The sequence below is a fragment of the Calidris pugnax genome, unplaced genomic scaffold, assembly GCF_001431845.1.
Source record: "Calidris pugnax isolate Ruff unplaced genomic scaffold, ASM143184v1 scaffold38, whole genome shotgun sequence".
Lineage (NCBI taxonomy): Eukaryota > Metazoa > Chordata > Aves > Charadriiformes > Scolopacidae > Calidris > Calidris pugnax.
The window spans coordinates 8,805,511-8,826,611 of record NW_015090995.1 but is presented as its reverse complement, the minus strand read 5'-3'; the positions used below and the strand labels follow the sequence as shown (position 1 = coordinate 8,826,611).

Below are 21,101 nucleotides of genomic sequence, written 5' to 3'. Positions count from 1 at the left end.
AGAGTCTGGACCCGCGGGATCACATGGAGCCAAGCGTCCCCCGTGGGGCACACCCCGGCGCGTCCCCGGGTGGGGGGCACCCCCAAAGGCCTCCACCGGGCCCATGCTGTGTGCCCCCCGGGCAGCCCCCGGGGCAAGGAGAGGGCCTTCCGTCCACCCAAAAATGGCAGAATCACAGAATCGCCTAGGTTGGAAGGGACCTTTAAGATCATCTAGTCCAACCATTAAAAAAAAACAAAAAACCCCCAAAAAAACCACACTGCCCAACACCAAACCATATCCCCAAGCACCATGGTGTCAACTCGTCTTTTGAATATCTCCAGGGATGGTGCCTCAACCACTTCCCTGGGCAGCCCATTCCAATGCCTGATAACCCTTTCCATGAAGAAATTTTTCCTAATATCCAACCTGAACCTCCCCTGGCACAACTTGAGGCCGTTTCCTCTTTTCCTATCTCCTGTGACTTGGGAGATGCCTACCCTTGCCTCTCTACACCCTCCTTTCAGGTGGTTGCAGAGAGTGATAAGGTCTCCCCTCAGCCTCCTCTTCTCCAGACTGAACAACCCCAGCTCCCTCAGCCTCTCCTCATAAGACTTACTCTCCAGACTCCTCACCAGCTTCGTCACCCTAAAAATGTCACCCCAGAGCTGGCCCTGTGGTGGTTCTCCACCATTATGCACCATTCCTCATGTCAGCGACCCACTGCTGATCCACCTCTGTTTTGGTGTGGTTTTATGTATTTCAGCGTTCCCTTTTGGGGGATTTCTCAGGCCCAGGTGTGATTACGCAAAGGAGAGGCTTGGCTGATAAAAGATTAATAAGTGATTTATGTGTGGTAGGAGTACATTACAATACAAAGGAGTTATTAGCATATCAGAAACAAGTCAGAGGTAAGTTTTTGACTCACTTGACTCTTACCAGGTTTGAAGAGCTGATCAGACATTCACATGCACCCATCACACAATCTTAAAATCTATTTAGAAATATAACATCAGGAAAAAACATACATGGTATGCTTGGACAAGGCAAGGGCACTCTTTAGAAATCAGTTTTTCTCCCCAACGTGCTCAGAAGACACATCTCCTTATTTGTACCTCTCAAACGAGTCTCAGTGTTATCACCTGTGCCGTGCAGACGGGGAAACTGAGGCACAGAGAAACACTTTCACTAGGCAGGTCGATTAGAAAGCCAAAAGCACTTACAGCCTCAGTGTGATGCACAACCCACCAGATCTGTTCTTTACCATCTTAATTTCTGCTGTCAATGCTTGCATTTATCCTCTGAGAAGAAAACCAATGTGAAGCCCCATTGCAGCAGAACTGAGCAAGTCCATTAAGAGAGACACTGCAAGACCCCAGCTGCAGAGCACATCCCTGTTGAGTTACAGGCGCAAGGAAGGCCTCATAATTATCCCTAATCATTCTGCAAATCTCTCTCCATAGTCACAGACTGTTCCTGCATTGATCTGCCATTCCCTCATCCCACCCTGACCTGGCCTAACCAAGCAGCTTCTGAGATTTACTTACTTCCAACTCAGCAGGGACATAAATGGTACGAAAAACACACACAAAAAGCTGTGTAAACCAGGAGGCAAATCCCATGCTGAGCCGGGGCTGCTGCTGCCATTCCCACATGGCCACAGCCTGATGGGACACGCCACGGAGGGCAGAGCCCCCTTCCCACCAGGACACAGGGTTTAAGGTTTGCTACCAGAAGGCACTGGGATGGGGCTGTCCCATAGCTGTGCTTCTGCAAAGGAACCTGAGAACAACACAGGTCCTAAGGCGTAACACCAAAACCATCTTTTAATGCCCAAAAGCTCCCTGGACTGTCAGAGACCTGTCAATTGCATTGGCAATAACCTAGGGGTCTTGCAGAGAGGTTCCTATCTACAGAAACTACCTGTGGCTCCTGGAATACAGCAGTTAAAGTGGAAAAATCACCGGTTGTGTGCACAGTGCTATTCTGCTGGTAAGTTCTGAGCCGGACAGTGCACAGTAGGCCTGGGTCTGTGCACAGGAACTAAAAAGTAGTTTAATATAAAAATAGAGCTTCAAGAATACCAAAACAACACGACAAGGCTCGTGGCTCTGAAATATCTAACACATTTAAGAACTGCGTTTTTCAGGTAGTATGTCAGTTAAAGAACTTCAGAAAAACTATTTTTCAAGGCCTGAAATAGTTCACGTACACACAGTAACAACAGAGGAGAAAGTGGGGGGAAGATTTTCTAGTATGCACCTAAGTTTGCAAGATTTTCATTCCAGTGTACTACCATTCAAATTGCACGTTATAATTCTCCCTTGGCAAAAGCACGGTTGCAGCAGCATATTTTCATCTTTACGCCAAAGATTCATACAAAATTATTATTCTCAAGTAAGTCTCAAAAACTGAAGAGTGGATTCTGGAGTGTGACTGAACTGAGACTAATTCTGCATCCACAGAATACCATGTCCACACAGTATCACTAAATAAAAGGTATTTCAGTAGAATTTCTTGCATGTCGTATGTATTCTAGTCTGTTTATCATTTTTGGCTGACTCAGTATCTTAAATTACTTACAAAAAATCCATCTGAATTTTCCTAATATTTTTGAAGACACGGTTTATACTCTCGTCTCAGTTCTCTTGCCCTTTTGCAAGTGGTTTTATCTCAAAATGGCTATTCTGTATTGAAAAGCACCTAGAATAATGTAATTTCAAGTTCTAATAGCATAGCGTTTTCAAACTAGTTGCATCTCTCCTCTTCAGTATCTGCTTGCTATTCATACTGTTTATACCCATTCAGCAAATGAGATACAACATTTATTCATTCCTGGCACTGGTGTCTCTCACTACTAAACCCATGCAATGCACTGAGACGCTGGTACCTGTAAGTTCAGCACATTTTTCTTGCAAAGTTCCTTATGAAAGGTATTGTGTATATCTGCAAAGGTCACTGATGTCAATTTTCAAGAGTCGATTTCCTTGGCTCAAAATTTTCCCTTCGGAGGAGCTTTAATTCTCTCAGTTCTTGTGGCTGTAAACTCTGGTCCACCCCAGGAGTTAGCTTGTAATTTAAAGGAGATTCAATATAACCGTTTCTGTACAGACAGACCCGCTTGCAGAATTCAAAGGTGGTAAACATAACACCGAAGTATGGGACAATCTGATAAAAACATATAAAAAAAGCACCATAAGACAAAACCCCAATATGAGACTCTATAGTAGCATCCTTAGCTTAAGATGTTTTAAAAAAAACCAACTTCTAGGACTTCAAATCTAATCTGATCTGCTAATAGAGCTGTACTCATTTATATAAAATCAGAGTCTCACCTCCAACTAGGCTGGCACCTACAGCACACTGAAAGTGGGAGTTCATTATTGGTATGTAACTAATTATAACAATACTGTGAGGAACAAGGTCTGTGCTAGCCTATAGATTATCACAACTTGTCAAATACCTAAGCAAATCCTAAGAAGCCTCAGCAAATCCTGGTAGGAAAGGTGGGATTTATTCTACACACAGCAGAGTGACTGAACAATTTTCTTCTTTTGCCCCATGCAGGATTGGCAACTCTGGTGCCATGTGGCTTTATACCAACAAAGACAGGGCGAGGCATAGGCAAGCCACAGCAATCAATCACATCACAATCAATTACCACTCATTAGCTGACCTGTAGCTGACTCCATGTAAGTAATTGTCACTGCAGCAATATAAAATGTATTTATGTAAACTAAATTACCTTCTGTTTAAACTACTGTGCTTTATTTCATGCTTTCAACTCATCAGGGGCTGTATGCATTGAATAGCTGGTCAAAAGTACTCCTTTTGACTTCTGGGGAAGTGGCCTCTACAAGCACAATTTTCCTTACAGCTTGGCACAACCTGTCAAATGACCGGAGCTCAGCTGAGACGCAGGACTTGCTTAGGTGTCCTAAGTGGATCACGTGCAATCCCCTGTCCATACCCTGGCTTGTCTGTTAGCCTCACTCCCTGCTCTAAAGACACTCAAATGAACTTTAAACTAGTGACAGACAGAAGCCAAGCTTACATTTGGGGAAATAAAACAAAACCAAGTTCCAAAGCCGGTTTAAAACCTGCCTGAGGTTATGCCTGTTCTATCACGGACTCTTGTCATCTATAATCTGCTAATAAGTTTGGAGGCACGTCATGAGCTTTATAACCCCAACTGTCCAAAAGCATGTCTTAATTACTTCAGGATAATCTTTGATTGGGATGAAAGCAGAACCTCACCTTGAGCAGACTGGGTGTGAGTCCACTCCAAAGCCCGAGGACACCTTTGCTCTTCACAGTTTGCCGGAAACAGTCCGCCATGCCAGTAAAACGGACATCAACTGCTCCGTAGTGGGGAAGCCAGGGACTCTGGGCCTGTTTGAGAGACAGCCAGCAGCATTTAGAACAAGCAAAGAAAAACCAAAGTCATTAAAGACAATTATTTTCTCCATTCTGCTACATAAGGAACACTTAATGCCAGGTTTCAACAGACTGATGCGGACTCTTCTGTCAACCTAAGAGAATCCGCTATTTTGCCTTGAAATACAAACTAAAAAGGGAGTGGATTCACTCCGATAGGTAGGAAAGAGAGCAGTAATTTCACACAGCATTTCCTTTTGTTTCATGTCACTACTAGAAACAAATCCCACCCCTGTGAAGAGAAACCATCTGAACCAGAGCCGCATAATGCATCACCCCCGTGTCTGCCAGCTGCGGGGGTCTGGGGGGAGGCATTTCACACCTCCGACAGCACAGCACCCATGAGAGGAACACTTAGGGCTGGCCCCAGGTGCCACACTGTCATCCTGTAATCCTGACCAAAGCCTAGAGTGAGCTGACTTGACTCTGGCTGCCAAGGCTGCGTCCACACCGCAGTGAGAAGGGCGAAATGTACCATGGGTTGGCTGAGTACCAACAGCACAGCAGAATGGGAAGAACAGAGATTTCAGCTCAGGCTGTACAAGTCCACCAAGGGCTGTAGGTGAGCAGTTGGTGCCCATGCTCCTCTGTCTTTGCTGCGTGGTCAATTGACCCAGACTAGTTAAAGTCAGCTTGGGAGCATCCTGCTGGACTGCAGCTCCACATCCAACTGCAGCGCAGACAGTGTCTGTTCACATGGAAGAAGTGTAGTGGGTCATTTTTAACAGCAAAATCCTTCCTTCATTAATCTCCTACTGCGTTAGCACAGACAGGATAACCCGACCTTCAATAATCCCATCCTGATCCATCTGTGCACATGCAGCCATGGGTTTATTTTGCATCGGCAAATCAGGGTTTCACTCAAACACACAGCAAGTGACACTTCTCAGTTGGAAGTATGTGGAGACCCCAGGACACAAGCTGATTATTGTGTGTGCAAGGTGACCTCCACAGGGCACAAGTTTGATAAAAATGAGACCTGCACAGTTAATTGATTGGTGAACATGGATATCATTATCCCCTCATTGATCTGAAACACCATGTGGTGTAGAGCTGCTAAGCCTGTGACAAGCCTCTCATAAACCCACAAGTGGTGACGACATTTTCTAGATGCCTCAGCTATAGCATTTCAAATTCTTGGCACTTAGATCCTGGGAACGGAAACAGATCAAAACTCATGCTCCAGGTAGGTAAGAGAAGTTGCTAATCAAATAGTTTTAATGCTGTTGCATCCCCTTGCATTACTGGCAAGTTTACTGCCAAAAATTTAGAAGCTGACAAAAAAAACCCTCTAATCACCCCCACGCTAACCACATAGTCTTCTTTATCTATAAAAAAATCACATATCATGATTTTTTTTGCTCACTTTTATGTGCACAATTGAAAAGCATGTGCAATACTGATGGTAGGTAACAGGCAAAACCATACTGTCCTTTTGACAGGGCTTTGTGAGGTGATTTTGGGAAAGCAGCTGTCTGTGCGGAGAAGGAAGGCAACAGGCTTCCACCACATCCTGGTTTGTTGCCTTCTGGACCCCCTTTATCACATCCTGGCTCTTTTACCCCAGCGAAGAGTAGGGCTGAGGATTTAATCCATGGTCTTTTACACTTTAAGGAAGAGACAAGAGAAGCATTTGCGTCTCTGAACTTTCTCAACAGTGTACCTGATTTGTAAGAGAGGGATCACATTTCAGAGGAGAGTGGGGGGAAGCATTTGAACTGTTCTAATTGCTCGCCACTTTATGTCTAGGTTGGCCTTGCTAACTCCATGGGGCTATGTCTGTTTCCATTCATTCCCAATTCTAGTGCAAGCTCCCACAGGTTCCTGGTTTAGGACTCAGAGAGGCAGATGTTGTGGCATTTAAGTGCTTGGATTTTATAGTATTACCAGCCCTGCCTTTGCAGGTAGTTCAAGGCATCAGGGCTAGTCTGGTAGCCAAGGGTCCCTTATGCTCATAGGTCATGCACATGTTCCCTTAGGCTCATCTGCTACAAGGAAGCTCAGCTGTCTGCTTGGCTCTGTTACTTAAGAGGTGTTGGGGTTTAAAAAGTAATAGCTAAACCCAACAGTGAAAAAGAGGGGAGTAACTTTTCAAGGTTTAATCCACAGTACTTGAGACACTCCTGCACAAAGACTCCCATGGCTGCACTGCAGAAAGATGTTGAGTGCTGCAGCTGAGACTCCAGGGACCAGTTCCACTAGGAATGGTCATACTGGCACCAGGGATGCTTAGAAGAGCACACAAATGATATAAGTATCCTTAAAAATGCAGCAGCGGTTGCAGGAGAGCTGGATTCAAAACCCCGTTCTGCTTTCTGAACTGTCAGCCAGTGCCCACGAGTTTTTTTTGTTAAAGGAAGTTACAGGCAGCCGAGCAGTGAAGAGGGACAGGTTTCTGAAACGCTTCGGGAAAGCAGGAATGCTGTTAACGTGCGATTCCTTTCCTTTTTAAGTACCTCTGTGGCAGGCATGGTATGACCCGCCAGAACTAATGACATGAGTTTGATTTTAATCCTCTTTGTTAGTGCATACGTTGCAAGGGCCCATATCAACAGGTTCTGATTACAGCACTGCCTGCAACACCCAGACAGGCGACAAGCACGCTGTGGGGTTTCAGTGAGATTCTGCAGGCAGTAAACACATCCAGAAGGCAGTTAAAAAGGAACAGGTAAGTCAAACCACCAGATTTCTAATTTGCCCACAGACATAGACATCTTAAAGAGATTTACTGAGAGATTACTTATAGTAACATTCACCAGGGTTACAGCCATTTTCAGTATTTCAGTCTGCGGGGTGAAGTACGCTTTGCCAGCCTTTCTGCTTTACAGGAGCAGTATGTTTCTAGGACCCCAGACACAGTATTTAAATAAGAATTGTCTACAGAATCTCTGAATCACCTACTGCAGAAGGAAAACTAAAAGCTGTATCAGTGTGTAGTTAAAACTTCGGTATTTTGGAACACAGCTAACCAAAGTTAAAATGTATTAATAAAAGAAAAAAAAAATTAGGAAGGCATTTCATTTGGCACTGTTTTTAATGAAAAAAAATAGCTCTGGGTTTTGGGTGGTTCTGCACCATCTAAGTATGTTTCTAACACTGCAATGCTCGCAACCGCCCTGCGGCACCAGAGCCAGAAAATGGAAGTAACCAAACAGATCCAACTAGTTTCTCTACCTTTTTTTTTCCCCAGAACCCGCCTATGATATACAAATCAAACAGCTAATCTTGTACCAAAAAAATCAGGTTTATGACAGAGATGTGTCATGCCACGCTCCTCAAAGCAGCTTGAACTCCTTTCATTTGACACTCCTTGACACTATGGGCTGCTGCATGGAAACCTGCTTGTTATGAACATCTTTAAATACTCCCTTCCCCCCCCCGGTTATGGCTCTCTCACACTGCAGAAGGCTGGAGACACAGTACAGCACACTGCGCTGATAACCCACTGCCAACTTGTTAGTCATAGTAGTAGCAGGGCTAAGCTGCTAGTCTGATGGACAATGGGTTCTCTAAATGATTAAAGCACATCAGATGCAGAATTGTCTCCATATGCTCTCTCACACACACTGTCTTTTAGTAGCCCGAGGCCACCAGGTCTACTAAGTCACTGTGATACATCCCCAGAGTTAGCACTCTGTTCTGACAATTTAAACCCAAGAGGGAGAGATGTGTATAAAAAAAACCCCAAAACCAACTACCTGCACGCTCACATTTTTTGAAATAAACAAAATATTTAAATAAGGGTGGAGTGTCATGACAAAACTCAAGTTAATTGTTAAAGTTAATTATTACCTGAAGACTCCTCAAACACCATCTCTCCCACTGTCTGCACCCCGAGGTGACTGCCAGGAAAACACAGTCCCAATTTGGGTACTAATCTCACAGACTCTTATAAAGATTTCCACTTCAATAACCTGCCCTGGCCCCTCTCCTCCCCCTCTTAGGGTTGAAGGATGGGTGTAGTTCACCACAGCTGCAGTGGGAACCATGCCCATGAACAGGTCAATCCCTTGAATCTTCCCAAGGCTCACAGTAGCCACCCAGGGACCAGGCAGAGACCACCAAGCCAGGGAACACCAGACACGATGCTCAGGCCACTTGAGCCGATAAAAAATTCCCACTTGCACTTAGGGACATTTTTGGTTTGCAACTACCTATCAGAGATTATTTGGGAATACTTCCCTCCTCCCAATTAACGTACTTTTTTCCTCCCTTCCCTGTTCATAAAGTTTGTTGGTACAAAGATTTGCTATTTATTTTTTGAGTACACAGTACTGTTGGCACAGAGTATGAAAGATCAACAAACAGTGAATAGCTGCCATAGGTGGTATGCTACCCTGATGGCAGATAATAGTAAAATTGCTTTCAACTACATATTTTCAATGGATTCAGGTGTCCTACACTTCTCATCAATTTAAAAAGGGAAAAAAAAAAAAAAAAGCACAGGAAGTCACTTTACAACACTGCTCAAGAGTTCACACTCTTAATCTGCAAGCTAAAATAAGAAGCCTTTGCAGTCTGGGTTAATAAGGACACATGCAACAGGCAAGCGTAACTGCAGTTCAAAGGAAAGTGAAGGACAAAGACTGCAGTTTTCATTCCAGCTAATGCCACTACAGCCAACAGAAATTTCACTCAAGAGAAGGCTGAACACTTGAAAGAGTATTTCATTGCTCTCAAATAAGAAAGAATTAAAACACAAATAAGTATTAATAGCAGGGGAAAAAAACCCATGCATTCTCTTGGGCTGATCAGTCCTTTTCTAGAGAACTGCCTTAGTGTTAGGTCAGTCGCATTTTCTGTGTCAGTGCTTTGGTGACGCTGACTGACCCCTGGCTGAAGTCCACCAAAGGTATTTAGGTGTGGAGGAAGGTGAAGGATGACAAGCTACCAGGAGGCGATGGGTTCCAGAGCTGCAGAGCAGAGCAGCTGACCTCCAGCCTCCTGCACTCGAGGAACATGTTGTTCTTTCCTCTGTAACCTGAACTGGGGCCAAACCATCTCCCCTTTCTGAGATCAGTGGCACCCAACAAGCAAAACAGTTTGCTGCTTGCTCACAAGTTTGACTGTTGGCTTTAAATACATTATTCCCAGGCCTGTTGTACCCTGAGGCTTCACAGTTTGTTGCAGAACCCTCCTTTGCTACTGAACCGAAGTTTTCCCTGCTTTTAACACCTGGGGGATGAAGAAATCTTTGATATGGAATACAGAAGTCTTTCCTCAAGGGAGTACAAAGCCATGGACACCTCTGGGTGGTTTCTGAATGCCTTCCAATAGCCCAGTTAAGTCCTCACAAATGGGTGCACCATTTTCATGCACATTAGCAGAAGCTTATTTAATGGTGTGAACCCTCAGGCAGATTTAGCTTGGTCCCACACTTCACACAGTGAAATGTAAGTTCCCACATCTTCTGCTGTCTGTGTAGGAACTGAGGAGAAGATTAACATCTTACAGGACTGGGGCTTCACAGAGAACATATTTCCATTGGCCTTACATAGATGAAGTAAGGAATCACACCAAGTAAAAATAATTCGGATATAAAAGAACAGAGTGTCCATAACATTTTCACTCCTGTTTATGGAGTATTTTGCATAATTAATCACCTTACATGTCACAGGCATGTCATTCTAAGCACAGACAGATGGATACAAGGCTCTCCTGTGTAACTGATGCAGAAGCATTGACGTTAGGGGTCACAGTGATAGCTGTCACTCTGGGGACGTTACTGTCTCCCTGCCGAAAATTATGACTCTCATAGTTGTGTGGGCACAGCAGCAAACCCTAACCCATGTTGGGCCCTGTCTGCTGGGTGAGCTTACCGAGGTTCAAACGGTGAGCTGAGTTAACCCTCTGATGTGCCCCAAAGCAGATTAAAGATCTCTGGCTCACGCCACCCCGCTGACAGAGCTGCGTGGGCTGGAAGGGGCTGGCAGTCGTGCTCTGCTGGCACTGCCACAGCCAGGGCTGGGAGCGTGGTGGACACTTCTGTGTCTGGAAAAACCATCTGGAGAGGCCTGCACCCTGCCCTCCCTCAGCTCTCCTGCACTTCAAACGGGCACAGTGTGTTTTCCTGCCTTTCTTCGGCAGACCACTGCGCTGCAGTGCTAAGCTGCTGCTGTGATCCACCTCAGAGTGAGTATTACATACTTATCACACCACAGCTCCTTGGATGAACAGGGTTAAAGCCCACTAGACGTAGCACGAGTTGTCACAAGGCAGACCTGACTGTTAGATCAGCCTAGTCCTGCTTCTGATTCCTGATTTATGATTTCTCCCTCTTATCCAGTTTTTCCACTGGCACCGTTCAGTGTTTCAACTTTACAGGCAGTCTTCATGATTCTCTTCCCTGGAAGCCTGGGGATCCAAGAGAAATGCTTCTGAGGTTTGTTCAGATGCACAAAAGCTGATCCAGGCTGTTACACACAGCAGAGCCCATGTTATGCTTGGTAGCTTTTATCAGGCATTGCCTCAACCATCTTTCAGACCGAGTACTTCCCAAAGCAGCAGGGTACTACACTGCAACAGCCTCGGAGACAGTGGTATAAAATCCCTTTCTAGCAACATCAATGGAACAATAAAAACAATAAAAAATGCTGGTAGCTCAAAGTATTTAGACATAGGGAAAAAGAAGGAAGGAAGGAAGGAAGGGATTTTACCAAAACCAGAACCTGACGTCTGCTACCTATTTGCTAATAACCAGAGGAGCCAGTCTTGTCCCAAGTTCAAGTACCACCCAGGGCATGGGGTCCTGGCTGATGCCTGAACCCTGGCAGCAAGGAGAAGGGGAACGTGAGATCATAGGGAGAAGTAAGAAAAGTAAGAACTCACACTGCAGCCTCACGCTTAGGAGAAGTATTTTAGGAGTTTCGTCTCTGTGCACTTGTTTTCACAAAACTTGAAGGAAGTCAATATCGCTACAACCTCCACTCTTCTGTCAAGTTTAGCTGAAGTTGGACAGCAGGATCAAAAGTTACTGGGGGCGAGGACAGCCATCTAGCAACCACATAAGCCTTACTTCCACAGGAAATCAGACTAAAAGTAGCAATATTGCTCCTTATTTTTCCACACTATGGAATTTGCCACTCTGCGTGGTCAAATGGCTCTGTCTCTGAACATTTTCAAGGCTCAGGCTCCCATGCCGTTCACTAAGAAAGGGTCTCCTTGCACGAAGTCTCAGAGCACGTATGCTTTTGAGATGTCGTGTGAACCACATAACCCAAAAAGGATTTCTTATTTTTAAACCGGGTCATGACTTCAATAACTTTCATATTCCCAGCTGACGAGCAGAGATCTCACAAACAGCAGGGACACCACAGCTTGAGAGCTTTCAGAAGCCGCTATGCCAGCACCAGTGACCATCCCCAATGACAGAGCACTCTTCGCAAGTTACTCACGTTTAAGCAGCGTAGGAGCACTGTGTCTCCTCCTTTCAGCAGGGAGAAGGTGCTTTTCTAATGAGCATTTATCATTTTATTTTCCAAACCTTTGTTCATAACCCAGCCACTGAGTTCTCACTAGACTGACTTTTACCATGCAAGGAACATAGGTAGGGAACTATTTTTAAATAAACACTTAAATTAAAAGTACTACCTTTAAAGAGAGGCTTCAGTATCCCCTTTGACTGACTTCACACTAGAAATGTGCCAACAGGGCACAAGACTGCATTTGCTTTAAACAGGCTACCTCACAAAGGGAATGACTGCTTACTTTTCTCCAGGTTAATAAGAACTCATAGCATTTACATAATTTACAACAGATTTCACACTTGCAGAGCAAGAGTGTTTTGGTTCCAAAGAACCAAAAAAAAAACCTAACAAAAAAGTCCAAAACACATCGCAGATTTACATGCAGCTGAGGCCTAGCTGATTCACTTTTGTCACCGAAAAGAGGCCACTTGTTGGGTGATGCATGGCAACAGCCTACACTAACCAAGGACAGTGAGCCTGTCTGTTTATGGCACTGAAGGGAATTCAAAGCTTGGATTTTGAACCAGAAAGATCACTCCTGAGCAGTGCTTTCCCCAGAGAGATGTCCTCACAACTTGCAGATGCTGTGCAGTCAACACCAAATATGTGCTGAAGCCTGCAGTATACTAAAAGTATGCTTATTCTATATTGCAAGGGTCTGATAGTAAATCTGTCCCTGAATAGCATTTACTGGAGAAGGAGAATTTCAGACCAATTTTAGTCACAGAAATTAAAACAGATTATACCAGAAAAACTATGGGGACAGGACTGAGCTGCTGCAAACTATGCAAAGTTTGTTCATGTCAGCAGGTGAGGAGTAACCGTGCAGTCGATGGAGTTATCTGTGAAATTTTAGGATCATCTTTGTGTATTTTGCCTAACAAACTTACCAAAGTCAGAGGTCAGTTTGGAAGGCAGGCTGAGGAGTGCCAGCCAGGGGTATCTGAGCCTGCTTCCCAGGGTCATGTGCTTACAGAGAAGTGCCAAACTTGGGTATTGGGTTTGTGCTGACCATTTGCATGTTCACAGACTTTCAGTTCTACGCGTAGCCTGGGATCGGTGTCATTCTAATAATAAACTTCTGTACGGCACATAACAGCTCTAAATTTCCATTATGCCCTTATGAAGGTCATCATAGGCAAGAAGATGACGTGGGGAAGTGGAAACATAATACCAGTGCTTCTCTCATTCACAGGCAGGTATTTCACTACTTAAGGCAAAAAAAAAAAAAGAAAAAGAAAAAAAATATTCTCATATGCAAGTCTGCAAGGTAAAAGCACAGTACTTGTATATTGCTTAGATACTGGATTTAACAAAGAACAAGATAATATGAGACCAGGAAGGAAAGCCAAAAATAGCAACCAGAAGGATTTAGAGATCAGTAAGTTTTTGTTCAGAAGCTGATCTAGCGTAAGAGTGAGTCAGGAAAGCATTTGATATAGAACACCCCTTTGAACAACCCTCTCCTTCACTAATCCCCTTCTACAGATGCACAACAAAAGCCATATTTCCATGCCGAAACATGCATACAGTACCTCTTAATTCTCTAACATGCCAATCAGGAGCAAAGTGAAAAAGGGAAGACAAAGGAATAAAATTAGGACAAGCACAACATAGAGACTCACATATTCAGTAAGACTCACTCATATTAATTAACATTTCTTTTAAGAAAAACATTCAAGTATATTTAGCAAACACAGTATCTTTGTAAAAAAAAAAAAAGTGAGCATGATAAAGATAACTCTAATAGCAGTGGGGGAAGAAGCCATGGTTACAGAGGAAATCTGACATCATAAATCATCACCAAAACACAGAGGAAGAATTGTTCACTGACAGTCAGCTCCTACTCCCACAGATGTCAGTGACAGAAGCTGCTGACGTCAGAAGTGTACATACAGATATGTAAAATGAGAAGGAATGAAACAAAATTATTACAACTGAGATTAAAAATAACACCTTGTCCTTCCTCCCATAGCAGAATTCATTTTCTAGTCTGTGCAACAATTCAAGTGCTGCCTAGATGAGAAGATGGATGGAGCTAACTCTTCCAAAATTGCTTAGTGTGTCAGGTAAAGATCTGAACTGGATGTTCTGGTCTCAGGCTTATACTCTATCCCAGAATCAGAGCAGACAGCCTTGTGTCCTAGTTTCTCACTTTTTGAAGCTCCTGAGATTGCCTTACAACTCCCTCGTTCTTCATCACCAACAGGTGGAAAAGTCTTCTTTGGCTACTCCATCTACTCCTCCATCTGTCAGATCAGTGGGACAGAGGGGAAGGGAAAGTAAGAGGATTTTATACTGACATCTGCAATGTGCTGGGCTCCTCTTCATATACAACACAAGTGTCTGTAGCTTCAAAACAAAGCCAACATTTCCCTATGTGCACTGCAGAGCACTCTCACCAGCCCAGGGCAGCTGAAGGCTTTGGTACACCCCTCTCTTTATCAGCCAGAAAGGTGAATCGCTAAATAAAAGCTGATCAGAATATGATGTCTGAGGAAAACTCTGATCAGAAGTATCTGCTTCCCTATTTTCTACAGAACCCTGAAACATCTTGAAGCTCTATTTTCCCTTCCTTTATTCTCCCCCTTTCTAGGTCCCTTTGCATGATTCCTTTTCTGGTGCTGTCCTAGTGACTTCTCTCTTCTGACCACCACCCTGCAAACCGAACAGGCCAGCAAGAAAGCACAAAGCAGGCCTGGTCCCTGCAAGGCTAGGCCATACCCTGGTACTAACTCTAGAAAACAAACCTCTTGGATGACCTTACATGAGTCCCAATTTGCTTTTAATATCAGCTTGGGAGTGATTTTCAACAGGGCTCTTTTCTGGATAAGCCTCTGTGGCTGACGTCATTTCCATTACCAAACAAATTATGGGCTTCCACACCGAGGCAAACTACTACTGAAAACATCTTTGAAAATGCCTTCTATTTCTTGTGAAACACCTTTGCCTTACCCCATACATCTAGAATAAATCACTGATTAGGAGGTGTCTCTCTAAGCTTGGGAAATCACTATTCAGTTTTTGCAATGCGTCTGTGAGGAAAGAAGCCAACTCCGTTGTTGAGCCTTTTATCCATCCAAAGTGGTTTTAGCATATCCATTTCCTATATATTTAGGAAATAAATCCAGTTCTCTTCTTATTGTAGAAGTGCCAATCAGATGTTTTAAGCATCCCTTTGGTGAAAGATCACAGCCTAGTGGCAGGAAAATGAAGGACGGGTCTGTTCCACTTCTCTACTTCCCAGTCAAGACAAAGGTGGACACAGAACTAACATCACCCCAGTTACAGCTGAAGGTTACTTCTGAACTGGTGATGAAAACTGAATGTTCAAGCAACCTATGTATCAATAGAAAATATTAAAGGAGAAACAGTGCAGTAAATGCCTTTTTTTTTTCTTTATATTTTAGGGCAACAGTATTGCTGTAAGCCTAAGGATATAAAGAAAAAGGTGGCTTGTAAGGAGTAACTGCTTTTCTTAGACCCACGGACACAGCTGGAAAAAATGATCAAGTTTTCATGCTCAGAATCTCCTTCTCACCTGAGACATTTTATGAGATACCTGGTGAAAGGCCCCAGCTTAAAGCTTGACTTCTGGACGTATCAGCTACATGAGCTGGTCTAATAAAAGACATTACTTCTCCTGCTGACCTCCTCTGTTATGAGACGGAGAGAGGGCAACAAAGGCTTCTGTGCTATGGGATCTGAGCCCTGTCTGAAAAAGGAAACCTGAGGAGTAGGAGAGGGGAATTCACAGTTTCACTACCCTTTTCTTAGCTTGTGATGTATCAGCCAGACTATCACCTGATGAGGGGGATGTGGACCTATGTAATTATACAACACCAAACGACTGCTTTTTTTTTTTTTATAAGACCACAACAGCTTCCCATAAATCTGCAGTCCTATGAACTGGGCTGAAAGAATAAACTCATATGCCACAGCCAGAGAGCCACCAAATGATGACAGCTATTCACCATCACTCCACTGATGAAGTTCTAATGAAAAGTCAACATCATCAAATGAATGGTGTCAGTGAGACAGAAGCTGTGGGGTAGTGGTTGTTTTGTATTGGTTTTTTAAAATCATTATTACTAATCTTTCAGGAGCAAGGATCAGCAAGATAATATAAAATATATAATAAATTGATATAGTAACTGTGTTGCTGATGCTCCAGGAAAGCAGCAGCACCAGCAACTGGGAAGTCACTTGTTAAGCACAGCAGTCAGAAATAAGAATAAGGATAGTCCTGACCCCTTCAGACTTAATACCTGCTGTGCCAGTTTCTTGTGGTTGTCAGTACAGAGATCAGGCATAAATGGCTGACACACAGGCCCTGAAAATGAGATGGATCTCATTCATCCTGCCTCCCACCAAGGGGACTGAATGCCTGTATTTGACTGGAGATTTGCCAGTTCTGAACTGTAAGAATTTGATGGAATTGCTATGAAAAAGAAAAGAAATAATTTTCAGACTTAAAAAAAAAAAACAAACCGACAAAAAACAACCCCAAAACAAACCCCAACTAGCCTAAAAGCCTCTGTAGCCTACTGGTAAGAGAAATAAAGTGGCACTCATGACCATCTGGCTAGTCTTGTCCCAGGCTCCTGCAACAAGCACCTATAACAAAGCCCTAGTACCACGAACGCTCTGTACCTGCATCTTCCTCTTGACAGTTTCAAAGGGGAAGGAAAGCGTCTGTGCCACAGCAGCTGCGACACAGCCATTGATGAAGTTCTGAAGGGGAGTGAAATGAACTATGGGTTCTCGCCAGATTTTGTCCAGGTTGATGTAAACAAAGAATGAGCCCGCAGAAAATGGGACAGCACCTAGAAAGCAAACCAGACAGAAGGTTTATATCAATGCAGTGTACACTAAGGAAACAGAGCTGCTCATCACATAACCTAGAAAGGTGGGATGAGCCACTGCCACTTTACACCTCACATTGCTCAAACCCGATCAACATTTCGAAGAACTTTAATCACTGGTTTACCACCAGACACCCATATTGTAGCACCTAGATGTGCTGATATTTACATATTAAAATGTGCATGTTGTCAGAATTATTAACTGCTTTAGTCTCATGACAGGGCAGCTCTTTCTCCAGGTTCTCCTTTTTGTGACAAGCTCTTTCTTCAGTCCAACCCAACCCTAGCAGTTGTACACAGCTGCCTCTTCAGTCAAGCTGATGAGGGATGCTTCTGTCCTCTTTTGCTTGTTTCATGCTCTCATCAATTTTTTAGTGCAATTATACATTACTATTATGCATTTTTTATAATGTCATATTGTGAAAAAGTGGACTGGAAGTGAAATAGCATTTCTAAAAGCTCTGTAAAGTAAATAAATAATTAAAAAGTCATTTAACATAAAGAGAGACTATCACTAATCTTCACTTTTCACATCAGTTACACATTACTGCTCATACTGTTTTCACTGAACAGCTGGGGACACACTCTCACACCTAGATAGGAATTAGGAACACTGTGTGTTTATATATGGTTTTTTAAGAGTTAAATGGTGGACATCTTGTATCCAAGCACAACTAGAACATCCATAAAAGAAATAACAGAGTACTATGTTGAACACTTAACCATACGTAAAATGCTACACACTTGGTCATAATTTGAAGCAATAAAGCTACAGCAGAGATAATCAGTACTATCGTGCCTTGTAAATCTAAATAACCTTCTACAGAATAACATTACTATTTGGTTTGAAATCACGTGAGCGAACACACTATATAGCTGCAATAAATAATATGCAATGAGGTAATTTTTCCCCATGATTATTTTACCTAATATAGCTGGTGAAACGCCACGGTAGAGTGCAAGGAGTCCTTCTTGATGGTAAATTTTGTAAAAAGCATGAAGAATTCCTTCGTAAGATGGTTCCAGTCGGTTCTGCACAATGAGCCGTGTTTTAATTACGTCAGTGGGGTAAGTCACGATGGTTGCAACCATGCCAGCCAGACTTCCTGCCATGATGGCTCTCCAGTGGGAAATATGACCCAACTCATCCGTGAAAAGTATAACAAGCCTAGAGTAAACACATAAAAGAGGCACTATTAATGACAGTAACAAGAAAACACATGAAAAATTAAGGCAGGTTATTCTTGGTGTAATCGTTCCCCTGCGCACAAGCCCATTTAGCAGTGGGAGCTGAAACTTTAATGTGTATTTAATCCAAGACCTTACTATATATAACACCACAAAAGCATCAGAACCTCTCTGAAACAGAACACGCGAACAGGCAAACACAAGCAGAGTCCAAAAAACATGCCTAAGAGGCCAAAGAGATTTTGGGTAAATCCACACTGCCCAGAAGTGCAAAAATGCGAAAGTTACAGGTAACAACTAAGTCAGGGACTGGAACATGTAACTCTGCAAATGCAATTTGCTTTGATTTTAGTGTTACTGAGCTAAAATACTTCCAATACCTGAAAGAGCTTTTTGAGATGCAGCTTGCCTAGCTCTACCTGCACCACAGTTCCCAGCACGGGCCAAGCTCACACAGCTTGAGCTGTGGTACCATGCTGGAGGTCCAGAGCACCAATTCAACAATGAAAAAACCTTCAAAGATAGGGAGACAGATTGTTCAAATTATTTACTTGTTTGCTTTGCAAGAGACTTTTAACGTAATTTTTGACCACTAAATCCTCATTTATATTTCCACTTACAGGATGAAAATTGCCATGACTTAGAACATATCTGCAAGAAATTCTCCATCAGTCATCAGCTAGAGACATTGGTCCAACCACCACCCAGTCAAACTTATCATGTAGGAAGACAGACATACATAGATAACACCATCACAGGCCTTCTGAGAACAACTGAACCTTTCTCTGTTGCTTGTGTTGGGACAGAAAGGCCCACAGGGATACTTCTCTAGAGAAGACTTATGTCCAGGCACTATTATGCTCAGGAGGTTAAGTTTAAATTTGAAATTTTGAAATTGAAGCACAGAGTTTTAAAGGGCTTTTCTATGTACACAGGGCACTCCTCCATCAGGCAGAAGCATCATGGAGGCAGCAAGAAACAAGTAAAGAGACTTGAGCAGGGAATCTGAGCTGGAAGTAAAGAAACTTCTTATTCTATTTTGGAAGCATTAACTAAACTGCCTAAACAGCAGATTTACATTCAAACCACATGCTGTTACCACATCCAGAACCAAATATTTTGCAAAGATTTGCAAGACACTGCTTGCTCAGTTGCAGTAGAAAATGCACAGTCACGCGAAAAAACATCATGACAGATCCCTGCATCTACTTGTCTCGTGCCCCGGAGAGAGCCTGGAGCAGAAAGACCAGCCAAGCAGAAGCGAAAGGGCATAAACTTATTTTGCTATGTGTCTCATACAGTCCCCAAAGCAACACAGCCTGATTTTCCTGTGCGTGCAGAAACGCATGGGGAGGGTGGTGAGGTGTCTCCAGGCACTACCCAGATAACATTTTACAACTGCCACAGAAAGACGGCGTCTGCGCGGGGTGACCGCAGAGGGAGTGCGGAGTCAGCTGAACCCCCACTTCCCCGTCCCGGGGCTGCTGACTGTGCCCAGGTCCCTCTGCAACTGGCATTACTAGTCACCTAAGTTACTGGGTAATGTCTCTCTCTTTTTGTGTTTCTGGCCTTTACATACACCATCCTCCTACTAAAAATATATTAAAAAAATTCTCAAATAATGTACCGACAAATATGCATAGGCAGTTCTCATTTAATTTCCTGGTAGCCTACTTCCCCACTTGTAATTCAAAAGAACACCCTGTGCACACTGGAGATAAACTACAGCCTTGCAAGGGGAAGACACCGTTTCAAGCTGAACAAACAATGAAGTTATTTTGCTCAAAATCAACTGGTGTATGCTGGTGCAACACACTGACTCTTCCAGGCACTTAATTACATTAAAATCACTGTTTCTGCTTCTCCACTGCCACTGTCCCTCCCCTGTTTGACCACCGTGCAGAAGGACACAACAAAGCTGCCCAACTCCATGGTCACTCCATCCAGGCTGAGCTGGGAAGGCTCTTGCTGGGCCAGATGAATGACAAACCCGGTCCGGCTGCGCAGCATCCACCCGGGCCAGCAGCGAGGTAGCCAAGTTGGCCAGCGTGGCCAGCTTCTCCCCACCCAGCAGGTCCCAGGCACCGGAGCAACCCATCACCCAGCCGGGCGGACACGTCAAGCGCATGGTGAGCACACAGCTGACCCCAGAGAGAGGGAGAGAAACCCAACCCTCCCGCTGGCAAAACACCCTGCGGCGTGCCAAGGGTCGGGTGCTCCTGTCAACACCAAAAGGTACTGGCAGCAAAAGGGAATCCCAGGAAAGGGACGTCAGGGCGGGCAGAGCTCCGTGTTGACCCCACCACAAGTCCTTCCAGCGTTTACCCCCATTTAACGTCTGTGTTATTATCAAAAGTAAGATCTTAAAACAAACGATGTCACATGTCGACTTTGTGACATTTAAAACTGATCAAATTTGCATAACAACCGCTGCGTAATAGGGTGAAAGATTTGAACCACGATTTTGATCTTATTTTCGTTGAGACAGACGATACAGATACTTGAAAAAATCTACATTAATAAAATGAATTGGCTGCAAAGAACAGATGTCACAGCCACATCTGTAGGCAGCACCGTAATTTCGTTTCTAAAGGAAGGAGGCTGAGCAGAAGAGATCTCTCAGACCCCCAACTGCGACTTCCCAAGCACTCGCTGGCTCTTCGCCAGCCCCTGGGAGCTGCTAAATAAACCAAATAAATGAAGTTATCAGCCGGGGTGCGCGTCTGTGGGGAGAGAGGACACGCAACCCGCTAGCCACCCAGCTGCGGCAGAGAGCCATTGAGGAGCCCCTTTACCGGGCCGAGCCCCCCCACCCCGCTCCTCCCCTCCCGCAGTGGGCAAGGAGGGCGGGAGCGCTGCCCGCCCCGCGGGGCCCCGTCCCGTCCCGGTGCCGGTCGCTTACCGGCGGGAGGCGGCGAGCTGCAGGGCGCTGTAGGGGAAGAGGCGCAGGCAGGCGGTGAGGTTGCCCTTCCAGAGGGCCCGCAGGCCCTCGGCGCGGCAGAGGCTCCTCCCGGCGCCGCGCAGCCCCCGCCGGCAGTGCCCGCTGCCCACCTGCGCCAGCACCGTCAGCAGCTCCAGCGGCGCCGTCAGGCTGAGGCTCAGCGCTCCCGCCAGCCCGGCGCAGCCCAACCGCTGCAGGGCCGTCACCCGACCGTCCCGCCGCCAG

At 44.5% G+C, this 21,101-nt stretch overlaps 1 protein-coding gene across 1 annotated transcript; it reads right to left on the bottom strand.

Annotated features, from left to right (window-relative positions):
- Positions 1 to 804: 804 nt before the first annotated feature.
- On the bottom strand, positions 805 to 21,100 carry SLC25A43 (solute carrier family 25 member 43; the record flags this gene model as incomplete). Its single annotated transcript, XM_014954917.1, has 5 exons — positions 805 to 3,147; positions 4,237 to 4,371; positions 16,536 to 16,708; positions 17,674 to 17,915; positions 20,838 to 21,100. Coding segments are annotated over 5 exons (1,017 nt in total), but the record flags the coding sequence as incomplete, so codon positions are not given.
- Between the last annotated feature and the right edge of the window lies 1 nt (position 21,101).